The sequence below is a fragment of the Nicotiana sylvestris genome, chromosome 2 (genome assembly GCF_000393655.2).
Source record: "Nicotiana sylvestris chromosome 2, ASM39365v2, whole genome shotgun sequence".
NCBI classification, from domain to species: domain Eukaryota; kingdom Viridiplantae; phylum Streptophyta; class Magnoliopsida; order Solanales; family Solanaceae; genus Nicotiana; species Nicotiana sylvestris.
This window is the reverse complement of record NC_091058.1, coordinates 19211504-19231176: the sequence shown is the minus strand read 5'-3', so window position 1 is coordinate 19231176 and position 19673 is coordinate 19211504. Positions and strand designations below refer to the sequence as shown.

Below are 19673 nucleotides of genomic sequence, written 5' to 3'. Positions count from 1 at the left end.
TCTTAGGGTTATGGAAGGCTATGTGGTCATTCCACGACCTTCATGGAAACTTTTGGCGGTATTGACCTCTTTGGAGATGTTCTAACAGCCAGACTTGTAACAGCAAATTGCAACCCTCAAAGAACCTAGACCCCTTCTGACAGCGTTCCAAGGCCTGGTACATATCCGCAATGATCATAGGGACAATAGTATATGTCTGCCCCTCGATACCATCCATCAGAGTTTTGGCCACCATGCCCAGCCTAGTATGGATTCTATCCCCTTAGATTGGGAATACCAGTATGCCTAAGAAGCACACAATGAACACGAAGACCCTACGATGAACCCAGCCCAAGGAGGTGATTGAGAACTCATCATCAAAAATACGGTAAGAGCTGCTGTGACGGTATCTTTCATAAGGAAGTCAAAAGGTACATAGGAGTTTTTTAGGCACTCCAAATCATCATTTTTCTTCAGTCCCATCATCTTAAGGAACCCTCTGGTGGTATGATTTTCAGGTGCCAACAGACCAGGACTATTCCAAGGCAACCCAGCAAATCCCCCATATTTCTTCTATGAGGGGAGTTATTTTTATGTCTCCAAATCGGAACATAGCCCTTTACTCATCCCAAAATAGAGTGGCGACCTCGATCAGCATTTTGTTCGGTTGAGGTGTGTTAGGGCACCTAGAGCTATTAACTCATGTAACTAGTTTGCATTACCATAGATCGATGTAAGGGATTGAAATAACCTTGAGGGAAAGCTGTTAGGCACCCATCGCGGTCCACAACGCTGGGTTCAGGCCGAACTTAAACTATGTGAATTAGTCAATTAACAAGTAAGCAGCCTTAGCACATATTTGCAAATAAAGGTAGTTTTCACAATCTAAATATGTATGTGATCAAGGAAATTTAGATAATGAAAGTAAAAGAGGTTTGGGCAACTATATATGTAAAGAAAAAGGAAGTTTAGATAATTAAAACACATATAGGAATTGGGAAAGGGAAGTCCTAAGTTGATTAGCCTACAGGATCAATCTGTGCAATGCCCGGTAATCCTCCTCAGCTAGAAGGGCTACACGTGACATTAGCGTGCAGGTCATCATATCCTTTTACTACCCATTACCCTCCTCTTAATGGTTATATAAGCGAATTTGATTAACGACCTCCTAAGCGTGTTATTACCCGTCCCTTCCTTGTAGCCCCGGAGGAATTTAGGACCTCTAGACTTAGGCAGTTCTAGACAATCCTAATGTGTTTAAAAGGGAAAAGTCTATGTGACAACGAATAACATATAGGACTATCAATTAAGGAAGCAACTAAAAGGCTCATGTTTACCTCCACATATACATAGGCAAATAAACAGCACGTCTCAAACAGCTGATTTTGAAGAAGTTCAAAAATCCTAATTATATGATATTTAGATGAATGTTACAGATACAGGATATGCAGTGTTTGTTTTAAGGGAAGTGGCAGAATCCTAACTAGTTTGCCTACTGGTTTTATAGCCTGTGAAACTTAAGCAGTTTAAACATAATCAGGACACAGTTTCTCATTTTATAAGGAAATTAATTACCTAAGCGTGCCTAGGCGTGGGATTCTACATAATCACAGTTGCAGGAACTGTTTAAATAGTTTGAGATTATTCAACCTATAAGCATGCTGGATCTAGGTGATACATATTATGACAGGCGATTTATCAATTTGTGTTTACAGACATGATACCTATACGTGAGTTTGTTTTAAACCTTCTCATGGATAACTATTGATTTAATCGAAATAGACGTAGTTCAAATAGTTGCAAATAGAGTTCTAAGAACATGGTATCTAATGCATACAAGAATGACAGTTTTATTAAGATTATTTAATAGCAGGATGTTTATGTGACAATACTTGCAAAAAACCAAGAATTGAGCATGCAACATGTTGAAGCAGTAAACGTGAAGGCCCTAAAAATAGGTTATCTAATGCACAAGTTCAATATAGTTTAAATGTAACTGAACACATCAATCCTAGAACATGGCTTCTAATGCAGATTTGCAGGATATAAAACTTATAGCATGTTTTCTACCCAGTTTTACCCACAGTATCTACAACTACCCTCCTGTTTCACTAGTTACCTCAATATCTGTTTACAAATAATTATTACAAACCAGAATTGAATAAATCACATAAATGCAATATAAATTAATCTATAGGGAGCCTTGACGCATGCCCAAAGCAAACCTAGGGTACCATGCCTTCAGTAGTCTCAAATGATAAGGATTTCATTGCCAAATTTGTGTCCAGGTGTGTTAGATTTCCCTAAGGACCTCAAGGATCCCAGGCAGTGCTCACATCCAGACTTTTCTAAAATAAAGACTGATTATATGCAGTGTGGAAGAGTCAGTCCTGATATGACAGATTTCAGAGAGACCTCAAGGATCCCTAAGCAGTACACATACAAGAGGGGTATAACTTAATAACCTAAGAGTAAGCGAGAGTGCTTGACATAGTTTGAAAGACTTAGTGAAAACAGTTTAGGAGTGAAAAAAGGTTTTTCTAGGATAGACCAGTTTTGAGAAAATACTAGGAATGAAAGCTAGTTTTTTAAAAGAATACTGACAACACTTGAAAATAGTTTAGAAGATAGCAAATTCAGTAGACAGTCAATAAATCATAGAAGGTTCAGATTCACAAGTACTATAACAGGCAGGTTTGCTCACAGGGGTGGAAAGAATTAGGAACATATAGGAACCTCATTGGGGTACATGGATGGGGTGTAGGGAGACATGTAGACAACAATGTGCATAGAATTCTTAGGAGCTTCACAACCTTAACAGATTAATCAGGATAGTAGGCAATTAAAACATGGGGAAAAGATATAGAGGATAGAATCAGACACACAAGTAGGATCAACCATATTAAGCAACCGACATGATTACATAGTTAAAGGATTAATCATAAATCAACAAACAGGTTGTTCAAACATCATATAGACATGTGAAGTGTAGACATACTAGTTGTACATTGAAAAGGACAGAATTTAGGCATGCTAAACAAAGAAGTAACTGAGAGGATAGATCAAATTCATAATCAATGAGCTAATGCAGGAATAAAACACATAGAGTTTGGGTTTCAGATTTAACTAGAGACATATCAGTAGAGGGAAAAAAACAAAAGAGTGTGAAATATAGAGCAAGTATAATCCCACTATCTAGCTTTGGCTTTCAACCGGCTAGACCCACAATAGCACAAGTAGCAAAGAAGGAGAATAGTTTGAGTGTGTGTGTGTGTATTGTGAGTTAATGTCTGTCCAGAAGTGAGAATAGAGGAAAGTATATATAGTAGTTGGGAGCAAAACAGAGTAAGGTAAAGGAGATCAATCAGTCAGCAATTAAGAAATCTTACGGAATCAATTATGCACAAAATCAGTATAGTTACTTAAGGGGTAATTTCCCAACAGTAAAGGGCAGGACAACATTTAAGGAAAGAAAATCGAGTAAGACTTAAGTACAGAGTGGGAAATTAGGGGTAAATAAGCAGGGGTTAAATTAAGAAAATAATCTTGAGGAATCAGTAAGTATCACAATTAATCAAATAAGGTAAGAAACTAAATAAAGTCGCAAATAAAGGAATAATCAAGAATCATCCCCTAGTTTTTTTACGGAGCAAATCAGTGAATCAGGAATCCAAAATAGTACTGATTTAAAGGAGAATAATATATGTTTCCACAAATAGGCTAAGTACAAACACACAAAATCTGTCGAGAAATCAAGTCAGGAACCTTAATGGAGGCATACTAGGGTAAAAATCACAAGACGTTTAAATTAGACTAAGGAGAAATCATGAGAATCAAAGCATAGAATGAAACAGTGCACAGGTAACACGGTCAAGCTCAGAATCAAAGCAAAAAATGTCAAAATTGGGGGTTTAGCATGAATCAACTAGGGCTAAGGCAAAATTAACATAAATCGACCAAAAGCACATAAGAACAGAAGGTTAAACATTCAAAGTTAGAAAACATTTGGAGAAAAGGATTTCCAGGAAACCCTAACTTTAGAAAAAATGGAAAATCACTCGAAAAACCAGATGATCTTTTATGAAAAACATGTGAAATAGGTCTGATTCTTCTCAAATATGTACGGATCTAAGAAAATTAAAGACAAAATTTAGGTTTTTCAGAAGTAAATCAGATATGAGAACACAGGTCTAGAAAATCGTGGATTCATATCAAAACAAGAGAGGCTTATTACTCATGGTCGAGCAAATGGACTAAAACAGGCAAAGAAATCAAAGGTACAAACCAGAATACCTAGGTCCCTTGAGATCTTCTCAAGGATCCAAGAAACTGTTGAACAATAGCAAGTAGGAGGCCAATATAGGCCTGGGATGACAGAGAAACATCGTAGAACGGAGGGCTAACCGGTGACGGCTAAAGATTAGGATTTAGGTAGAGAGCGTTTGAGAGAGAAGGGAACGGGTGACAGCGGGGTGTGGTGGAAAATGATTTAGGTTTTTTTTTTTGGCAATCCGCTAGGCAAGCGCCTAGGGCTAGTTTTTTATTAATAAATGAAAATAAAAAAGCAACAATTAGGAAAGTACAAATAAGGGGGACAATAGCACCGGTTTTGTTACCCATATGCCTTGGCTATATAATGACTCCTCTGCGCCTCACATTGCCTTAAGATGGCAGCCTCATGTAGAGGATTCATGGTGTAGCTGCTGGCAAAGTCTCACGAGGGCATATAATCTCATAGCCGTGTGGATATTTTTCCAAAGACATAGGACCAAGGCAACACATACCGGGCTAAACCTTACCTTACTATTCCTATTGAGGCAAATAAAAGGCCTCACCTACTAGCATGCATGTAAAAAATAAGAACTGGAGAAACCAAATATTCAATGATCATCACAGAGTTTATAAAATACTCTGTGATGATATTACAAATGAGAATACTAATAAAGTGGTATAATAGAATGAAGTACCAATTTGGTTCATGTCCCTTCTTTTCCAAACTTGTAAAATTTTCAATTTGTAATTCTTTGTTGTTTTCCTCAACCGTGTTCAAAATGTATTCAAAAATCATCATTTCTTTTTTGAACGGTTGGATCTCGTTGATGTAGTTGGGGAAGCTTTCTTTTGTTTGGCAACTCTCATTGGAGGTCGCCTAACATTTAAAAAATCACTAACCTTGTCGTCCCAACTATTTTTCCTTGTATGTGCCTTCTTTATTTTGACGCTATGCATAGGTGATAAATCACCTTTTCTTGCTGCCTCTGCCCGGCATTGTTGCAAAATTGTATCTTCTTCTCCTTCTTCATACATATCTCTTCCTACATTCACTGGATGCGATCGATTGTCGTGGAGGTCAAGTGTTATCAACTCATTTCCTTCTTGTGTATTTGCTAAGGCTGTAGTGTTTTGAAGTTGTTCTATGGCTTGCATGTTATTCCTGTTCTTAGTCACACTTCCAGTGCTTGTATCTTGCATTGGACTTATGTAGTTTAGAAGTTTAGGTCTTACCAAAGCGTCAAGTAACTCTCTATCCTCCAAAGAAATAAGTGTTGCCTGCTGCAAAGCATCGTGTTGGTGTTCAGAGTTTGGAGACATTACTGCAGCCCCTGAGATACTTTCATTTTGTTGTTGCTGTTGTGATGGACTGTTTGCACGCTGCAGTTGTTGTCCATGCGCAAAATGTATTTGGTGCATCTCATCCAGAAGTTTTCTTTCCTCCACATTGATCATTGGAAATGTTGTAACCTGCTGTTGTTGTACATATCCTGACTTGTTTACATTATGTTGTTGTTGTCCATGACTTGATACTGTTAGTGCATATTGATCAGCCCCACTCATAGCAGCTGAATTGGTCGTTAAAATCTGTTGTTGCTCAGTTGACATTGCTCCAGACCTGTTTGCAAACTGGTGCTGCCCAATCGACTTTGCTCCAGGTTTGTTTGCATTCAATTGCTGCTCAGTTGTTGTATTCAATTGTTGTTGCTACTGTCCAGGCTGTTTTATTACTGGCATACTAGCATGTGTACTGCTCGACAATATCTGCTGCTGTCCAGGCTGATTTGCTATTGGAAATTCTAGCAAAGTTGTTCCATTTGTCTTATGTTGCTGCCTAGATTTAGGAATAAATCAGGAGCTTTTGCATTAAGCTTGTTTCCTGATCCTAACTTAGAAGAACTTCCAAAATTTGGAAAGCATGGTGAACCTACTGATAACATCTCCTCATCACCACTACACCTCTCACCTTCATCAGTAGAATCCTCCACAAAATCAACTCCCAAGTCTTCTTCATCATCATACTCTGGTTGGTCTTCCCATAGCTTAGAATTAATTGTCATTGCCCTCACATTTGATTTAATAACCTCATTGTTCTTTCCTGTGGACAGAACCAATTGTCCATGATCTCCATCATATTCTCCACAAAACTCCAAAGATTGTGATGGTACTTCAAAAACGGAAGTGTTCAACGTAACCAATGGTTGGTTAATCATATTAGCATTTAGCATCATTGCACTTTGGGCCTCTTTAATGATTTGTTCAATGTGAGGGTTAGAAAAATATAGTGTAGGAGTATTAGAGCTATGTGCCTTACTCATTAGTTCCTCGACTAAATTTTTCTTTGAAGCCTGCTGTCGAACACTCCCTTCCTTTGCCAAATTCGCACTATATTGGACTCCTTTTCTGCTGCCAGTGCATGGAAAACGTTGTTTGTTCATCATATCACCTTTTAGTGCTGTTGAATCCAATTTCCCATCATCCACATCTGCCAAGATTTCGAAGTTACTAGAGCTGGAGACACAGTTCGAAGCATTCTGTCGCGCACCTGCCGATATTTGCCTGGGCGTTACGGCCTTCTTCGTGGGTGATTTTCTAGCAGAAACTACGTTCCATTTTTCAATTTTTTCTTTTGTATATTCACACTTACCATCCACCTTTTCATTACCAACCTTATCTTCCAAATGCACACCCTTTTCCCCATTCTCCTTGCCTCTATAAATACGGGCTTCACCATCCAAAGTGATCCCTAGTGTTGCCAGTTGCCCAGTATTATGTATAACTATTTCTCTTATATCAGCATCCCTTTCTTTTACACATTGAGCATTGACATTAGCTTGAATATTAGTATCCTTTGAGCCTATGTCTGTTACACACTCCACACCTTCTCTACCTCCATGTTCCATTATTTTTGATGAAAAACCAGTTGCATTTTTAGTGGACAGCTTATCATAAGCTGCTACAACTGGATTTACAGCATCAAAAATTCTTGCCAAAGCTTGTCTAGCAGGAACATTACGACTAGGTTTAGAGGGACCCTTATCGACCATAGAAGCCTCACCAACCCCTTCACGATCATGTCCTGCATTAACCATATCAATTTGAATATCACTAAGTTGCATCTTCAATACCTGTTGCTGCCCAGAATCTGGATTTTTTCTTGCATCAGCATTACCAACCTTATCAGTTGCAATAACAACAGTTGACTGCAAAACCTGTTGTTCATCTCCATGATCTTTTGCTACTTCAATTTCCAGTTGTCTCCCTCTTTTTGCGTTAAGAAAATCCCTAGCATCACCTTCTAGTTTTTCTACACTGTCAAGGCCCTCAATTTCATTGACTGGAGCTTTCTCCTCATTTTTTTTATCCTCCAACGACATGATCTTTCGTCATGTCCTTGATGCTTGCAACATGTACAATATTTTGGTAGGTTGTCATATACTATCAACTGACAATGTTCTACTTTTTTTCAGAATTGTTATCAACAATATGAATCCTAACTCACTTAGGATGCTTGTCCAGTAGGTCTAGTAAGACCTTAATCCTTGTCATACTTGGTCGTGTTCGATCTTGAGTCATTTTGTCCAATGCAAGAGGCTTGCCTATTGCTGATGCTATGGACAGTAACGATTTTTTTGCAAAAAAATTCGCAGGCAGATCCGGTAAGGATATCCAAACGACTGCCTTTGAAGTTTCTTCACATAGATTAAAACCTATCGTCCATGGAAAGGTTCTAAAGAAGAATTCATCACCCTTTGTCTTAACAAAACCAGTAGTTCTTGATAAGAACTGAACAAAATCATCAAAAAAATCAAACCTTATCAAGATGTGACGATATTCCAGTTGCCCCACGTTACAGTATACCTTGACATCGAACTGCTTAGGTAAAACTTGTCGCAGTTCATTCAAATCTGGTTTTCCATATGAAAACTTGAGTATTACAGCCTGAAGTAACCCCTCTTCAATAGTGAAAGCTTTTACCTCATCGATGGTGAATTCCACCGTTGGTTCCCCATGAACGATATTGACAGGACACAACTCGATCTTGGACAAAACAGCGGCAGATTTATTTAGACGAAGTTGTTCAGCGTATGACTGTTTTTGCTTCGTGTTTGGAATTGTTTCTATGGTGTTTTGGATTTCCTCTCCCACAGCCAAAGGCTGGGGAGAGTTCGCAGCAGCCATAAAACTCTTCAAAACTCCATTGACGTGAAGCAGCAGAAGAAACTAGTGACTGGATGCTACAATAATCGCGAGAGAAAAATTAAGATCCGGAAAAATTGGCTATGAATTTGAGGATGAAACCAACTGGGGATTGTTCGCAAAGAGAAGGGGGTTCTTTTGAGACCAAATTTGCGACAATCCACCGCCGGATTCCGGAATTATGGTCGCTGAATAGTGACGGAATTACTATTCACCCTTCTTGAAAATGATTTAGGTTAGGAGGGGTCGTTTGGAGTTAAAATTGGTAAGAACCAATGTGGGCCGTTGATCTCAGAGATCAACGGCCAAGATTAGAGGGGTCTGGGTCGGGTCTAATTGCATTTGGGCCTGGGTGAATTGGGTTAGGGATTTGGGCTGGTTTTGAGTCCGAAAAATATTGAGATTAAGAGGCTATTTGTTAAATACCCAAATATTTGAATAAAATTATTTTATAAAATAATTAACAATGAGAAAAAAATAATTTGTATGCATAGAAGTGCCTCAAAATAATTATTCAATATTTTAAAAAAATATAAGGGACCAATTCCTAGCAAAATTATGCAGTGATGTGTACATGTGCTATAATTGCAAAATTAGTGCAATTGTAACCAAAAGGTGTAAATCTGGAAATTTGTGAAATAATTGGAACTTAATAAGGCCATAAATGGTAATATTAAATTAAGAGATGTTTTAAAATCATCTGTAATACAATTTTGTAATTATTTATATGAAGAAAATATTGGGATAAATTAATTAAAAAATGTAAAAATTATGGAAAAATACTCATGGATGCCAATGCATAGTTTTAAGGATATATATGCACTTTAAAAATATTATAGGGAAAAATTGGATATCAACAGGCATGAGACAAGTCATGCCAATGGTTGAGTTTCAACGGTGGGGGCATTTATTCCAAATTGATGCACCCAAGGTGTATGAGGATGAGGTTCAAAGCTTCTATGCCGACCTCTTTCCTGTTGATATCGACCACATTTATGCCTTGGTTAATGGGGTGGATACCGTGTTTGATGTGAGTCTACTTGGGGATATTCTGAAAGTCCCTACGGTTGGTGTGTCTACAGTGAAAGATATGTGTGGGTCAAACTTCTGAAATGCTATTGTGAAGTATAATGCAAACCAGAAAGGGGACCAGGTTCACAAGAAGGCCTTGCTCCTTATTTATCAGTTGCTCTTCGAGCTGGTAAACAAGGTTCTACTACCCCGTGCCGAGAGGAGGTCCATGACTTCCAAGTCTGACTTGTATCTAATGGAGCAACTAGATAGATTTACACCTGTGAGCTTGCATTCCATCATGATTAAACATATGCAGAAGGTAGAAACTTTCAAGGATAGCAATCATGGTCTTCCATATGGGTTTCTTCTTACGCACATATTTAAGTTTTTCAAAGTTCCACTGGGACAATGCAAAGTAAGGATCAAGAAGCAGACCTTCTCTCAAACAATTTTGGAGGAATGTGAGTGCATCGAGAAAAATGGGGTTAGGCAGTACATCGACAATCACTCAGCTCATCAATGCTCAAAACAACGCAACTGAGGAGATTCGAAGATTGAAGGCAAGGAACGCTATCCTGGAAGGTCAGTAGGCCTAAAGGACCCCAGAATCAAATGAGGAGGTAGTTCTTTTGACAAAAGAAAATGTTGATCTTAGAGCACAAGTGGAGAACCTGAAAGCAAAACTGCTCACCGAGCAAAAGTCGGCGAATGCCCGAATAGACCTAGTTCTCCAAACCCTTGCTGTAGTTTCCAAGCAACACTTTCAGTGACTAGTTTCTGGATTTTTTGTTCTTGTTTGAATGACTTGGTAGTTGTTTTTTTTTTTTTGATGTAGATGGGATGCATCTACACTGCTCTCAATGTCAACAGTCCAATCTTTGCCTTTGCTTTATAAGCAAAGGCATACGTTTTATATATAAAAAATATCCTCTTTTGTTATCTAAATGCTTGTGTTCTCTATTTCTATTTTCTATCATGTTGTGTGCACATATGCGGCATAATTTAGCTAGGCTAGACTTCTTTATGTTGATTGCCTGCTTGTGTATTTTTAGTGATGCCAAAAGGGGGAAGTATAATTGAAACAGGGATCTGATTAAAGGGGAAGCATAAAATCAGGGAAAACTTGTGAAGTTCCTGTTGCTTCATCTGGTTATTTCTGCTCTAAAAATATGTCATCAATGTATAAGTTTGTCATCATCAAAAAGGGGGAAATTGATGGGTTTTCAATGTCTTAGCCTTATGTTTTGATGATCTAACAAACTTACTGTCAAGAACCAGATAGGGAACCTGACACACTTGGTATACATTGTTAATCAACGGACTCTAGCTAATATGAACTGCTGCAACTGTAGAAGACAGAGAACCAACACAGGAACCTGATCTCTTGTGTGTCCCTGACAGCAGTACGAAAGTCAACTGTGTACAGCTGGAAAGTGACTGCCACATAAATAGTGCACACAGTGCAGCACAGTTCTGTAGTCACTTGTCATTTGACCAACCAAGTGCTTACATCATTCAAATGATGGCATCAAAGGTGTATTACAACAAAACATCATTTGAATACTTGAGAATTCACTACAAGCATTCAAGCCTTCTGAAACAACAAATTTAATTCTCAAGAGCCTCAAGAACAAAGTTAAACGCTACTACGGACCAGATCCAAAACCTAGTATTTTGTTGTCTTTAGTTGAGTTGTAACTTTTTTATTGTTTTTCATTGTGATTCCTAAATTGCTTAGTTAGAAGCGTTGCTTAGGAACCCCTTTATAAAACCATAAACCTTTTGTGTTTGTGTCGTGACTAGAGTTAGTCATGAGTTGAAGTCTTTGTAATAGGTGTATTGCAAAGTGGCTTGTAATAGGTGTATTACAAGTTAGTGAGGGATTAAGAGTTTAATTTCTAGATTGCATAGGTTGTAATCTAAAATTTGCTCATAGTGAAGTTGAAATCCTACCAGTGTAGGTCGTGATTTTTCATCCCCTTGAGTAGGAATTTTTCCACGTAAAACTCTCTGTCTTATTTACTTAATGTTTTATTAGTATTCTCAGTAGAAACTCATAGAGGATCTGGTACTCTATAGTTTGGTGGACTCATATAAATTATCATGTCGAGGTGTGCACAAATTAGCCCGACACCATTTTTATCAACAAAAATAAAAGAAAGAAAAAAAACAATCATTAGTTGAAATCAGGCTCCTAACACTCTTAGAAGGGTGCTAACACAATAAATCAGGTTTTGCGATAAAACCAGCTGAATGGAGAAATAACGAGACCCCATAAAATCAGTTTGTGAAATACAATGGAAGGCTAGTGGTCATTTTGCATGATGCTTAGCAAAGACGTGATTATCTTAAGTGAATTTCTTGTTGTCGAAAAAGTGTTATCGCGGGATTAAAAATTTGACAAGATAAAGTTGATTAACGTGACCTAGTTTTACTCATGTTATAAGCGCTACCACTATGTGAGAGTGGAAATATTGTTACGTGGCCGGGTCTTGGTTTCATGAATATTAAATTATGTACTGTTATATGATATTCGAATTTATTAAACAATGATCCTGATTTTCCAGTACATCAGTTAACGTTTTAGAAAATACGTGTCTCACTTTAGAAGTCACAAAGCTCAAACTTGGGATAATTTATTCTTTCTTCGGTCAATGATTATGATGCTAATATTTGCACCTAGGCAATGCTTATTCAAATAGTTCAACGCATCTTCTATTGTGTAGCTCGTGCTCTCACGTTCATAATTAAGTTCCCAAAACCTCACCAAACAGCTAGTTGAAATTGACATATTTCCAACATGCTAACCACTTCTACTACAGACTATTTAAATTTCATTCTTGTGCGTCTTCTCGTTGTATCTCACAAGCCATGGCAAAATCAAGTTCCTTTCAACTAATTTCATGGCTTGTAATATGTTCAGTTTCTACCATAGTATTAGCTAGTAAATCAAGTCATGAACATGAAACTAAAGCTGTAGATGATTATCTTCCAAGTTATTATCCTCAGCCTCACAAAAACCTCCTAAATGTCATTGATTCGTGTTGGAGATTGAACGACGATTGGGCGTCCAATCGCAAGGCTTTATCAGATTGTGCAATAGGGTTTGGAAGTAATGCTATAGGAGGTAAATATGGTGACATTTACGTGGTCACTGACCCTTCTGATGATCCTGTAAATCCTGAACCAGGCACTCTTAGGTATGGCGTTATTCAGTCCGAGCCACTTTGGATCATTTTCAAAAAGGACATGGTACTTACACTTAAGAATGAACTTATGGTCAATAGTCACAAGACTATAGATGGCAGAGGTGCCAAAATTGAGATTTCTAATGGTCCATGCATAACATTGGACTATGTTACAAATGTTATTATTCATGGGATTAGTATCCATGATTGTAAGCCTAGTAAAAAAGGGATGGTTCGTAGTAGTCCTGAACATGTTGGTGAAAGATTGGGCTCTGATGGTGATGCCATAAGTGTGTTTGGATCGTCTAATGTTTGGATTGATCATTGTTATCTTGCTCGCGCAACGGATGGCCTACTCGATGTTACTCATGCTTCAACTGCAGTAACTATCTCCAACAATTACTTCACTGAGCATGACAAAGTAAGTGATCTCCAACTTTTCGAGTCAAATTACATGTAGTGAATTTTTTTAAAAATATGTACATTTATAATAAGTTGTCACCCCAACTGACTTGAAATTGAGGTATGGTTGATTGATTCGGTTGTACAATAATCCACATTAGATGAAATAAAATCTTGGATCCACCTTTGACAGATAGTTGAGGTGATCTTTTCAGTTCTGACCTTAAATCAAATTTCCAGGTTATGTTGTTGGGGCACAATGATGAATATACTGCAGACAGAAGCATGAAAGTCACGGTAGTTTTCAACCATTTTGGCCGTGAACTAGTTCAAAGAATGCCAAGGTACATAATTAAGATTATCCAAGATTAATCACAATAATTTGGAATGGTGAGTGTAAGATGCTGTTGAACCTAGTATTCAACAGTAATCAAGATTATTCAACATTTGACAATAATTTGTGTTACAGGGTTAGATTTGGTTATGCTCATGTGGCCAATAATTATTATGATCAATGGTTAATGTATGCCATTGGTGGGAGTGCAGATCCAACAATATTCAGTGAGGGAAATTATTTCATTGCTCCAGACTCATACGACAAAGAGGTATGCAAATATCAAGCTACTTGTTCTTCAGTGTCCAGAAGATCAGATATTTTCACTTTCTTCATTGCTTTTCCAGTTTGAAGTTTTACTTTTTTGAGAACCACAAATTTAGAAATTAGCGACGAAAAAACAACTTACACTAATGTCATTGCCATTGCTATATACAGATGATCTTATATTAGTCATGATATATATAACAGGTCACCAAGAGGGAAACTCATGAAGGGGGATGGAAGAGTTGGAAATGGAGGTCCTCAAAAGATGTGTTTGTGAATGGAGCATATTTTAATCCATCTGGATATGGAAGTATTGCTCCAAAATACACAAGAGGACAATCGTTTATCGTTGCTCAAGGATCGTTAACTCCCTCTTTAACTTCTGATGCTGGTCCTCTTCAATGTGTTGTCAGTGAACCTTGCTAATCATACAAAATTTCTTCTTTCCTTTTCCTATCACCATTCCCTGTATATCTTTGGCAGCATTTTTTAATGCCTCGAAGTAGACATAATTTTGGAAGCGTGTTTAATTTATACTTAACGTATACCATATTTGGTAAGTTCAAGAACGATTCAGGATTTTGGAGATTTAAGTTTCTTTGAGATATGGAGAAAGTTGTATTCCTCATAGTTTATAGTACTGTAACACAGTTTGTTTTGTTGAGAATGACAATGGATTTTAGAAGGGTGTAATATAATATCAAAGGAGTAACTTTTCTATTGCCTGTTGAGCTGTATATGCTTCTATCATCTTCATTATCTCTGCTACTAAGAGTACAGATTGCAACAAAAGTTCAATTTCAAAACTAGACATCAGAGAAATCAAATAGATGAACTATACAATCAACCAACTTAACTAGTTTTTGGTAATCTTGGAATCTCTACTTAGAATCGAATTTGGTTCACGCAGGAAAGGGAGCTGAGAAAAGAAGAATTAACCCAAATAGCCGTCCACCTAATCTCTTAAACTAAAAATAGCTTGCAGATATATATATATTATATGTATAGTTCATGTGTATAACTATGTATAATCTATGTATACCGGCTAGAAAAAGTAAACAAAGATTTGACCGTCTTTTGTATAACAAACATGACCTCACAAGGTGCAGAGCAGCAGTTTCTCCAAGACATTCCTTTACTCCACATTCAAGCAATGCCAAACATGCAAGACCAAAAAGTTGGTTCCTTAAACTTACAAACAGAACCAATTAAAGTGCAAGATTATGCTATATAAAAGAATTAAAAGAGAGAAGGGGGAAAAACTTGAAAAATGGTAAAGAAAAGAAGAAATACAGCAATTCTTTTTTCTTTTTTACTTCAGAAGATGCTCTCAGAAAAGTCTATTCTCATTGGTTTGAACTCCATGAGTTACTGGTGCTTTTGTTCTCAGTTTCCTCAAGTACCATACACCAGCTCCTATTCCAAATGCCCCTGCAACTGACACTGCAGTTGCTGTTCCTGCATCATTTCAAATAGATTTTGTACAAGAAATCTCAGAAAGGACAGCCCGGTGCACTAAGCTCCCGCTATGCGCGGGGTCCGGGGAAGGGCCGGACCACAAAGGTCTATCGTACGCAGCCTTACCATGCATTTCTGCAAGAGGCTGCAAGAAATGTATGAAGTTGAAAGCTCTTAGCAAATTAATTGGTCATTGATCAACAAAATCTAATAAGTACCTGCAACGACTCCTCTTCTGTGAGAGCTCGTACGATCTGTAAATCATTAAAAGTAAATTAACTTGAGCCATTTATACTTAATCAAGATTTACCTTAACATAATTAATAAACATTCCTTTAGTACTGACGCATTTTGAAAATCAAGCAATGATGACAAAAAAATAGAAAATAGACAGCTAGCATTTTTGAGATACTACAATAATGTGTTTAAGTTCTATGCATTAACCGTAGAAAAAAATGTTTACACAATGGTAATTGCCAGTAACTTTATATAACAAGATTCGATGAATAACTTACTCTAACATGTTAAATTATACTTAGTGTATATAACCTAAATTCTTCAGACATACCATTACAGTAGGTGGTACTGTTCCCTTTGTCACACAAGCACAAAAAATCCTGTGATTCTGTATCAAAGCCACAAGTTCCCCCTCCCTTAGCAGTATCTTGACACTGCAGGCATCGTGTAGTCACTGGAATATCAAAATCAACTCTAATTCCATACTCAGGGGCCTGATCAAACGCGGGCGTAGCACCAAGATTTCTCCAATAAACACTAGTATAGCTAGCACAATGCTTCAACATTAGCCTCAAAGATTCAGTAGCTTTGGGATAGTAAGAACAACAAGAGCTACTCCTCAATGCAGAAGGACATTCAGGCATATGCCTACAAAGATAACTCGAACTATCACACGTTGAATCACACTGATCAGGAAAACGCTCGCAGAACATTGGTTTTGGCTCAACTATCACATCACTTTCACTACAGTTGAAGAACAAGTAGTCATTTTCAGGAGATAAAGTGAAATGTGTGCTAGTATCTAGACTAAATGGCCTGGTTGGTCGAAAATTGTCACCATCTAGGCAATTCCACATTAAGGGGTCAGTTACAAGAATATGCGGATCAGTATAGCTTAAATTTCTAACAGGATATCTACCAGAAGGAGTTCTAAGTTGAAGTTGACCACCTGTGCAAACAAGAACATGCCTATAATATGGACTGCCACAGCCATCATCAATGCCAAAAGGGTACTGAATTGGAATATCACCACAAGAATTTCTGCAGATTCTTGATTGAGCTTCTGTGATGATCAGAAACTGAAGTGTAAGAAAAATTATTAAGATGGACTGAGTTGATGTCCAATTGTTTGCTAATGAAATGGCCATATGAGACTAAATTGCTTGAAGGTGTTGAGTTTGATCTTCTGCACCAAGATTTGTATAGTTAAGGAAGACTGTCGCATTAGGAAAGTGTTTTGATGATTAAAAAGAGAATCTTGCTGTTGGTTTTTGCTTTATATACCTCACTTTTTCTTTTTTCCTTTTCAGAAGCTTCATGTTATAACTAGGAAATGCTTTTGCTTTAGAAATTGATGATGAGCTAGGTAGCTTTTAAGTTTTTAAAAGAAAAAAAGCAAGTTTTTTTTTATATTTTTAATTGGCAGTAGTAGCGGCAGTAATATCTACTTCCATTATGATGATTAGCTGCACGTTACATTTTTTTTTTTTTAATCTAACGTACATGTTTAGCCACAATATTTCAGTACACTAGTCTCTCTCCACGTGTATGTCATATTATATTCTTGCGAAATATATATGCTAATAATAGGAAGTGCATACTCAAAAAACATTAATTTAGTTCTAAATTACAAATTGAATAAACCAGCTAGCATTCTCGCATAATCTTTAGATCTTTTATGAATAAGCCAACATGCATACTCTTTCACAGAATCCAACTCCGTTTTCACATTGCACTGTCAACTATTTTTTGATACCTTCCTTTTGAAATTTAATTGCTCTAAGAAACAATATCGAAAGCAGTATTTTTGCGTTAACTTTATCTTCTCTATCTTTCAACCACATAACAATTTAATTGCTCTTTCCGAAAATATCAAGGGTTGCTTTTTATTTTCAAAAAAATTGGCACTATTTCTTTATTTGTATGTTTCAAAAAGATTGGTAATTTTCAATATTTCCCTTATATGAAGTATTTATAGCCATACAAATGTTATGATTCAAACCACAAGTTTCAAACGTTTTGCAGCCACATAAATTTTATGGCTTATTTAAGACCATACTTAAAAAATTTACTTTTTTATTAAAGTCTGTGACAAATCAAACTAAGACAATCTTTTTAAAACAGAGAACGTAGTTATTAATGCATGTAAATGTTAGAGTTCAAATTGTATAAGTGGATATAAAAGGTTAAATCAACAAAAGACTTGGGTCACTGGACATTTGCTTTTGGTGTCCTTCGTAATTTTTGAATATCTATAATGCAAGAAGTGTCTTTCACAGAACATATGTCAGTTTAATAACAAATTATAAAAATAGATGTAGAAACCCATTAAGGTAGCCAATGTTAGTACATAATCAGCTTTATCCGCAAAACTTTTAGTTGCTGAATGCTTAAAGAGTATGATTTTATTATCTACTTCAGTTTTCACTCCAAAATCACCCACTTTGGACATAGTCATAATTGAATTTCTGAATTTCATTCACATAAGAAGGGTCTTCTTAGTTTGTCAACTTTATTAACACTATCTATATTGATTAGATGTAATAATATGTTGTGTGTATGCCATTCGGCCAGCTATCTTGAGGGCGTATCATATATAAATATATTCTCATGTAGCCAATCTAAGTTCAAATTTTCAACTATATTCTACTAAAGAATTGTTTTTCTTTGTTTTTTCCCCTAAAATTGGCTACAAATATGTGCCGTGAAAGTTCTCAAACATGCGAAAATTCAAAGCGAAAACATTATAATTTATAAACAAAAATGACTGAAAAAATAATTAATTATAAAAGATAAATTCTTCATATTCATCTCTCAGAATCCCAAGCTTCTACACTGATATATACATTTTAATCAACATAATTGGAGAAGTAATCTTTAAAAAAACATTTAGTTTTCTTCTTCCATTTCATAAGAAATCTTTCCCATCAATCTAAAAGGTTTGTAATACACCTTCATCGAAGGAAACCTTAACAATTACTCCATAAACTAACACCCATATAAAATACAGAAGATAATTAAGTTCTTCAAACTTTTAGATTAGTAAATTTCAATCACAATAGTCAAAACCCAAAGATTATACGCTGAAATTTATATTTAAACACGACATAATTGGACAAACAATGATCGAGAAACAACAATCTTTATTTTTCATTTAATAACAATTTTACAACACTTACATGTCCTTTTCCCCATCTTTCCTTCTTTTTTTTCTATCCAATTTAAAGAACGACATGACAAGAGAAAATAATACTAACATAATCTTAGTTCTTAACAATGAATTACAATCCGTCGAAAATAAAGTTTTCATAACATCCTTCAAAACCCAAAACAGATTACAGAATTTTAACTGTACTTACATTCGATAAGTTATCTTTACAATGGCTGGTATTGTCTCCCCATATATTAACAGAGAAAATCCAAGAGTGAAAACAAACTGTCATAGGAGTTTTTGATTTTTCACGAGAATACAACTAAAAGGTGGCACCTCTTCGTGGTATTTTTCAAAAGAGGCGTATGGAGCATTGGCTTACTCTGTAGGCACTAGTTTTAGTAACCTATCTCAACGAATATAAAATTTTAGAAAATTATATAAATATTATATTAAAATTTGTGTTTTGAGTTATAAAATAAAAATTAACAAAAGATTAAGTTTCTAAAAATTATTGATCCTAATTAGCTAAATTCAACGAATAAGGAAACTCTCAAGACCAAAATACAATTGTTCTATTTCTATGATCAATAAGAAATATCATATCAATTATTTTTAACATATTAGAAAAGACTAAATTATTATTGCAAAAGGTATTATTTAACTGTTACATTTTGATTAATCTACTATTTCTTCATTTTGGAGTGAGTTTTTTTTTTTTTGTCCAAGCACATAATTATGCATTCGATATTTTCTTTTATAGAAGTAAGAGTCTAAGATTGTTATGGATTAATTACCGTTAATGAATTCTAAAAGGACCATGTTAATATATGAGCCAAAAATATGGAGGCTATGTTAAAAAAAAAATCCTCTAAACTTTGAACAAAATCAATTACATCCCTAAATAAATTGTAGTCTTAATTACCCCCAAAGTTGGCTATTTGATTGTTGTTACTCCTGGACGTTAACGTGGTAAAGAGCGTAATACTTGCACGCTCCTTTAGGCGCGTGAAAGTGAAAAAATAAAAAATTTAACTTGGATAAGATGTAATATTTTTAATCGTTAATATAATTCTTTATTTATTACAATATAATTATGTATTTTTTCTTGCTTCATGTTAATATACAAACGTATACTTTATCCAATTTTGTATTTTTAATTTCTTCTTTA

The 19673-nt window shown here is 36.0% G+C and overlaps 2 protein-coding genes across 2 annotated transcripts; one reads left to right on the top strand and one right to left on the bottom strand.

Annotated features, from left to right (window-relative positions):
* The first annotated feature begins 12336 nt into the window (after window positions 1-12336).
* LOC104247138 (probable pectate lyase 16) lies at window positions 12337-14294 on the top strand. Its single transcript, XM_009803093.2, has 4 exons — window positions 12337-13074; window positions 13296-13399; window positions 13525-13660; window positions 13861-14294. Exons 1-4 carry the CDS (start codon window positions 12337-12339, stop codon window positions 14080-14082), a joined length of 1200 nt encoding a protein of 399 aa, XP_009801395.1. The 3' UTR covers window positions 14083-14294.
* Window positions 14295-14711: 417 nt separating this feature from the next.
* LOC104247137 (LEAF RUST 10 DISEASE-RESISTANCE LOCUS RECEPTOR-LIKE PROTEIN KINASE-like 2.7) lies at window positions 14712-16587 on the bottom strand. The gene is made up of 3 exons (XM_009803092.2): window positions 15683-16587; window positions 15333-15368; window positions 14712-15114 (listed from the first exon to the last, which is right to left on the bottom strand). Exons 1-3 carry the CDS (start codon window positions 16497-16499, stop codon window positions 14987-14989), a joined length of 981 nt encoding a protein of 326 aa, XP_009801394.1. The 5' UTR covers window positions 16500-16587; the 3' UTR covers window positions 14712-14986.
* Window positions 16588-19673: the final 3086 nt, after the last annotated feature.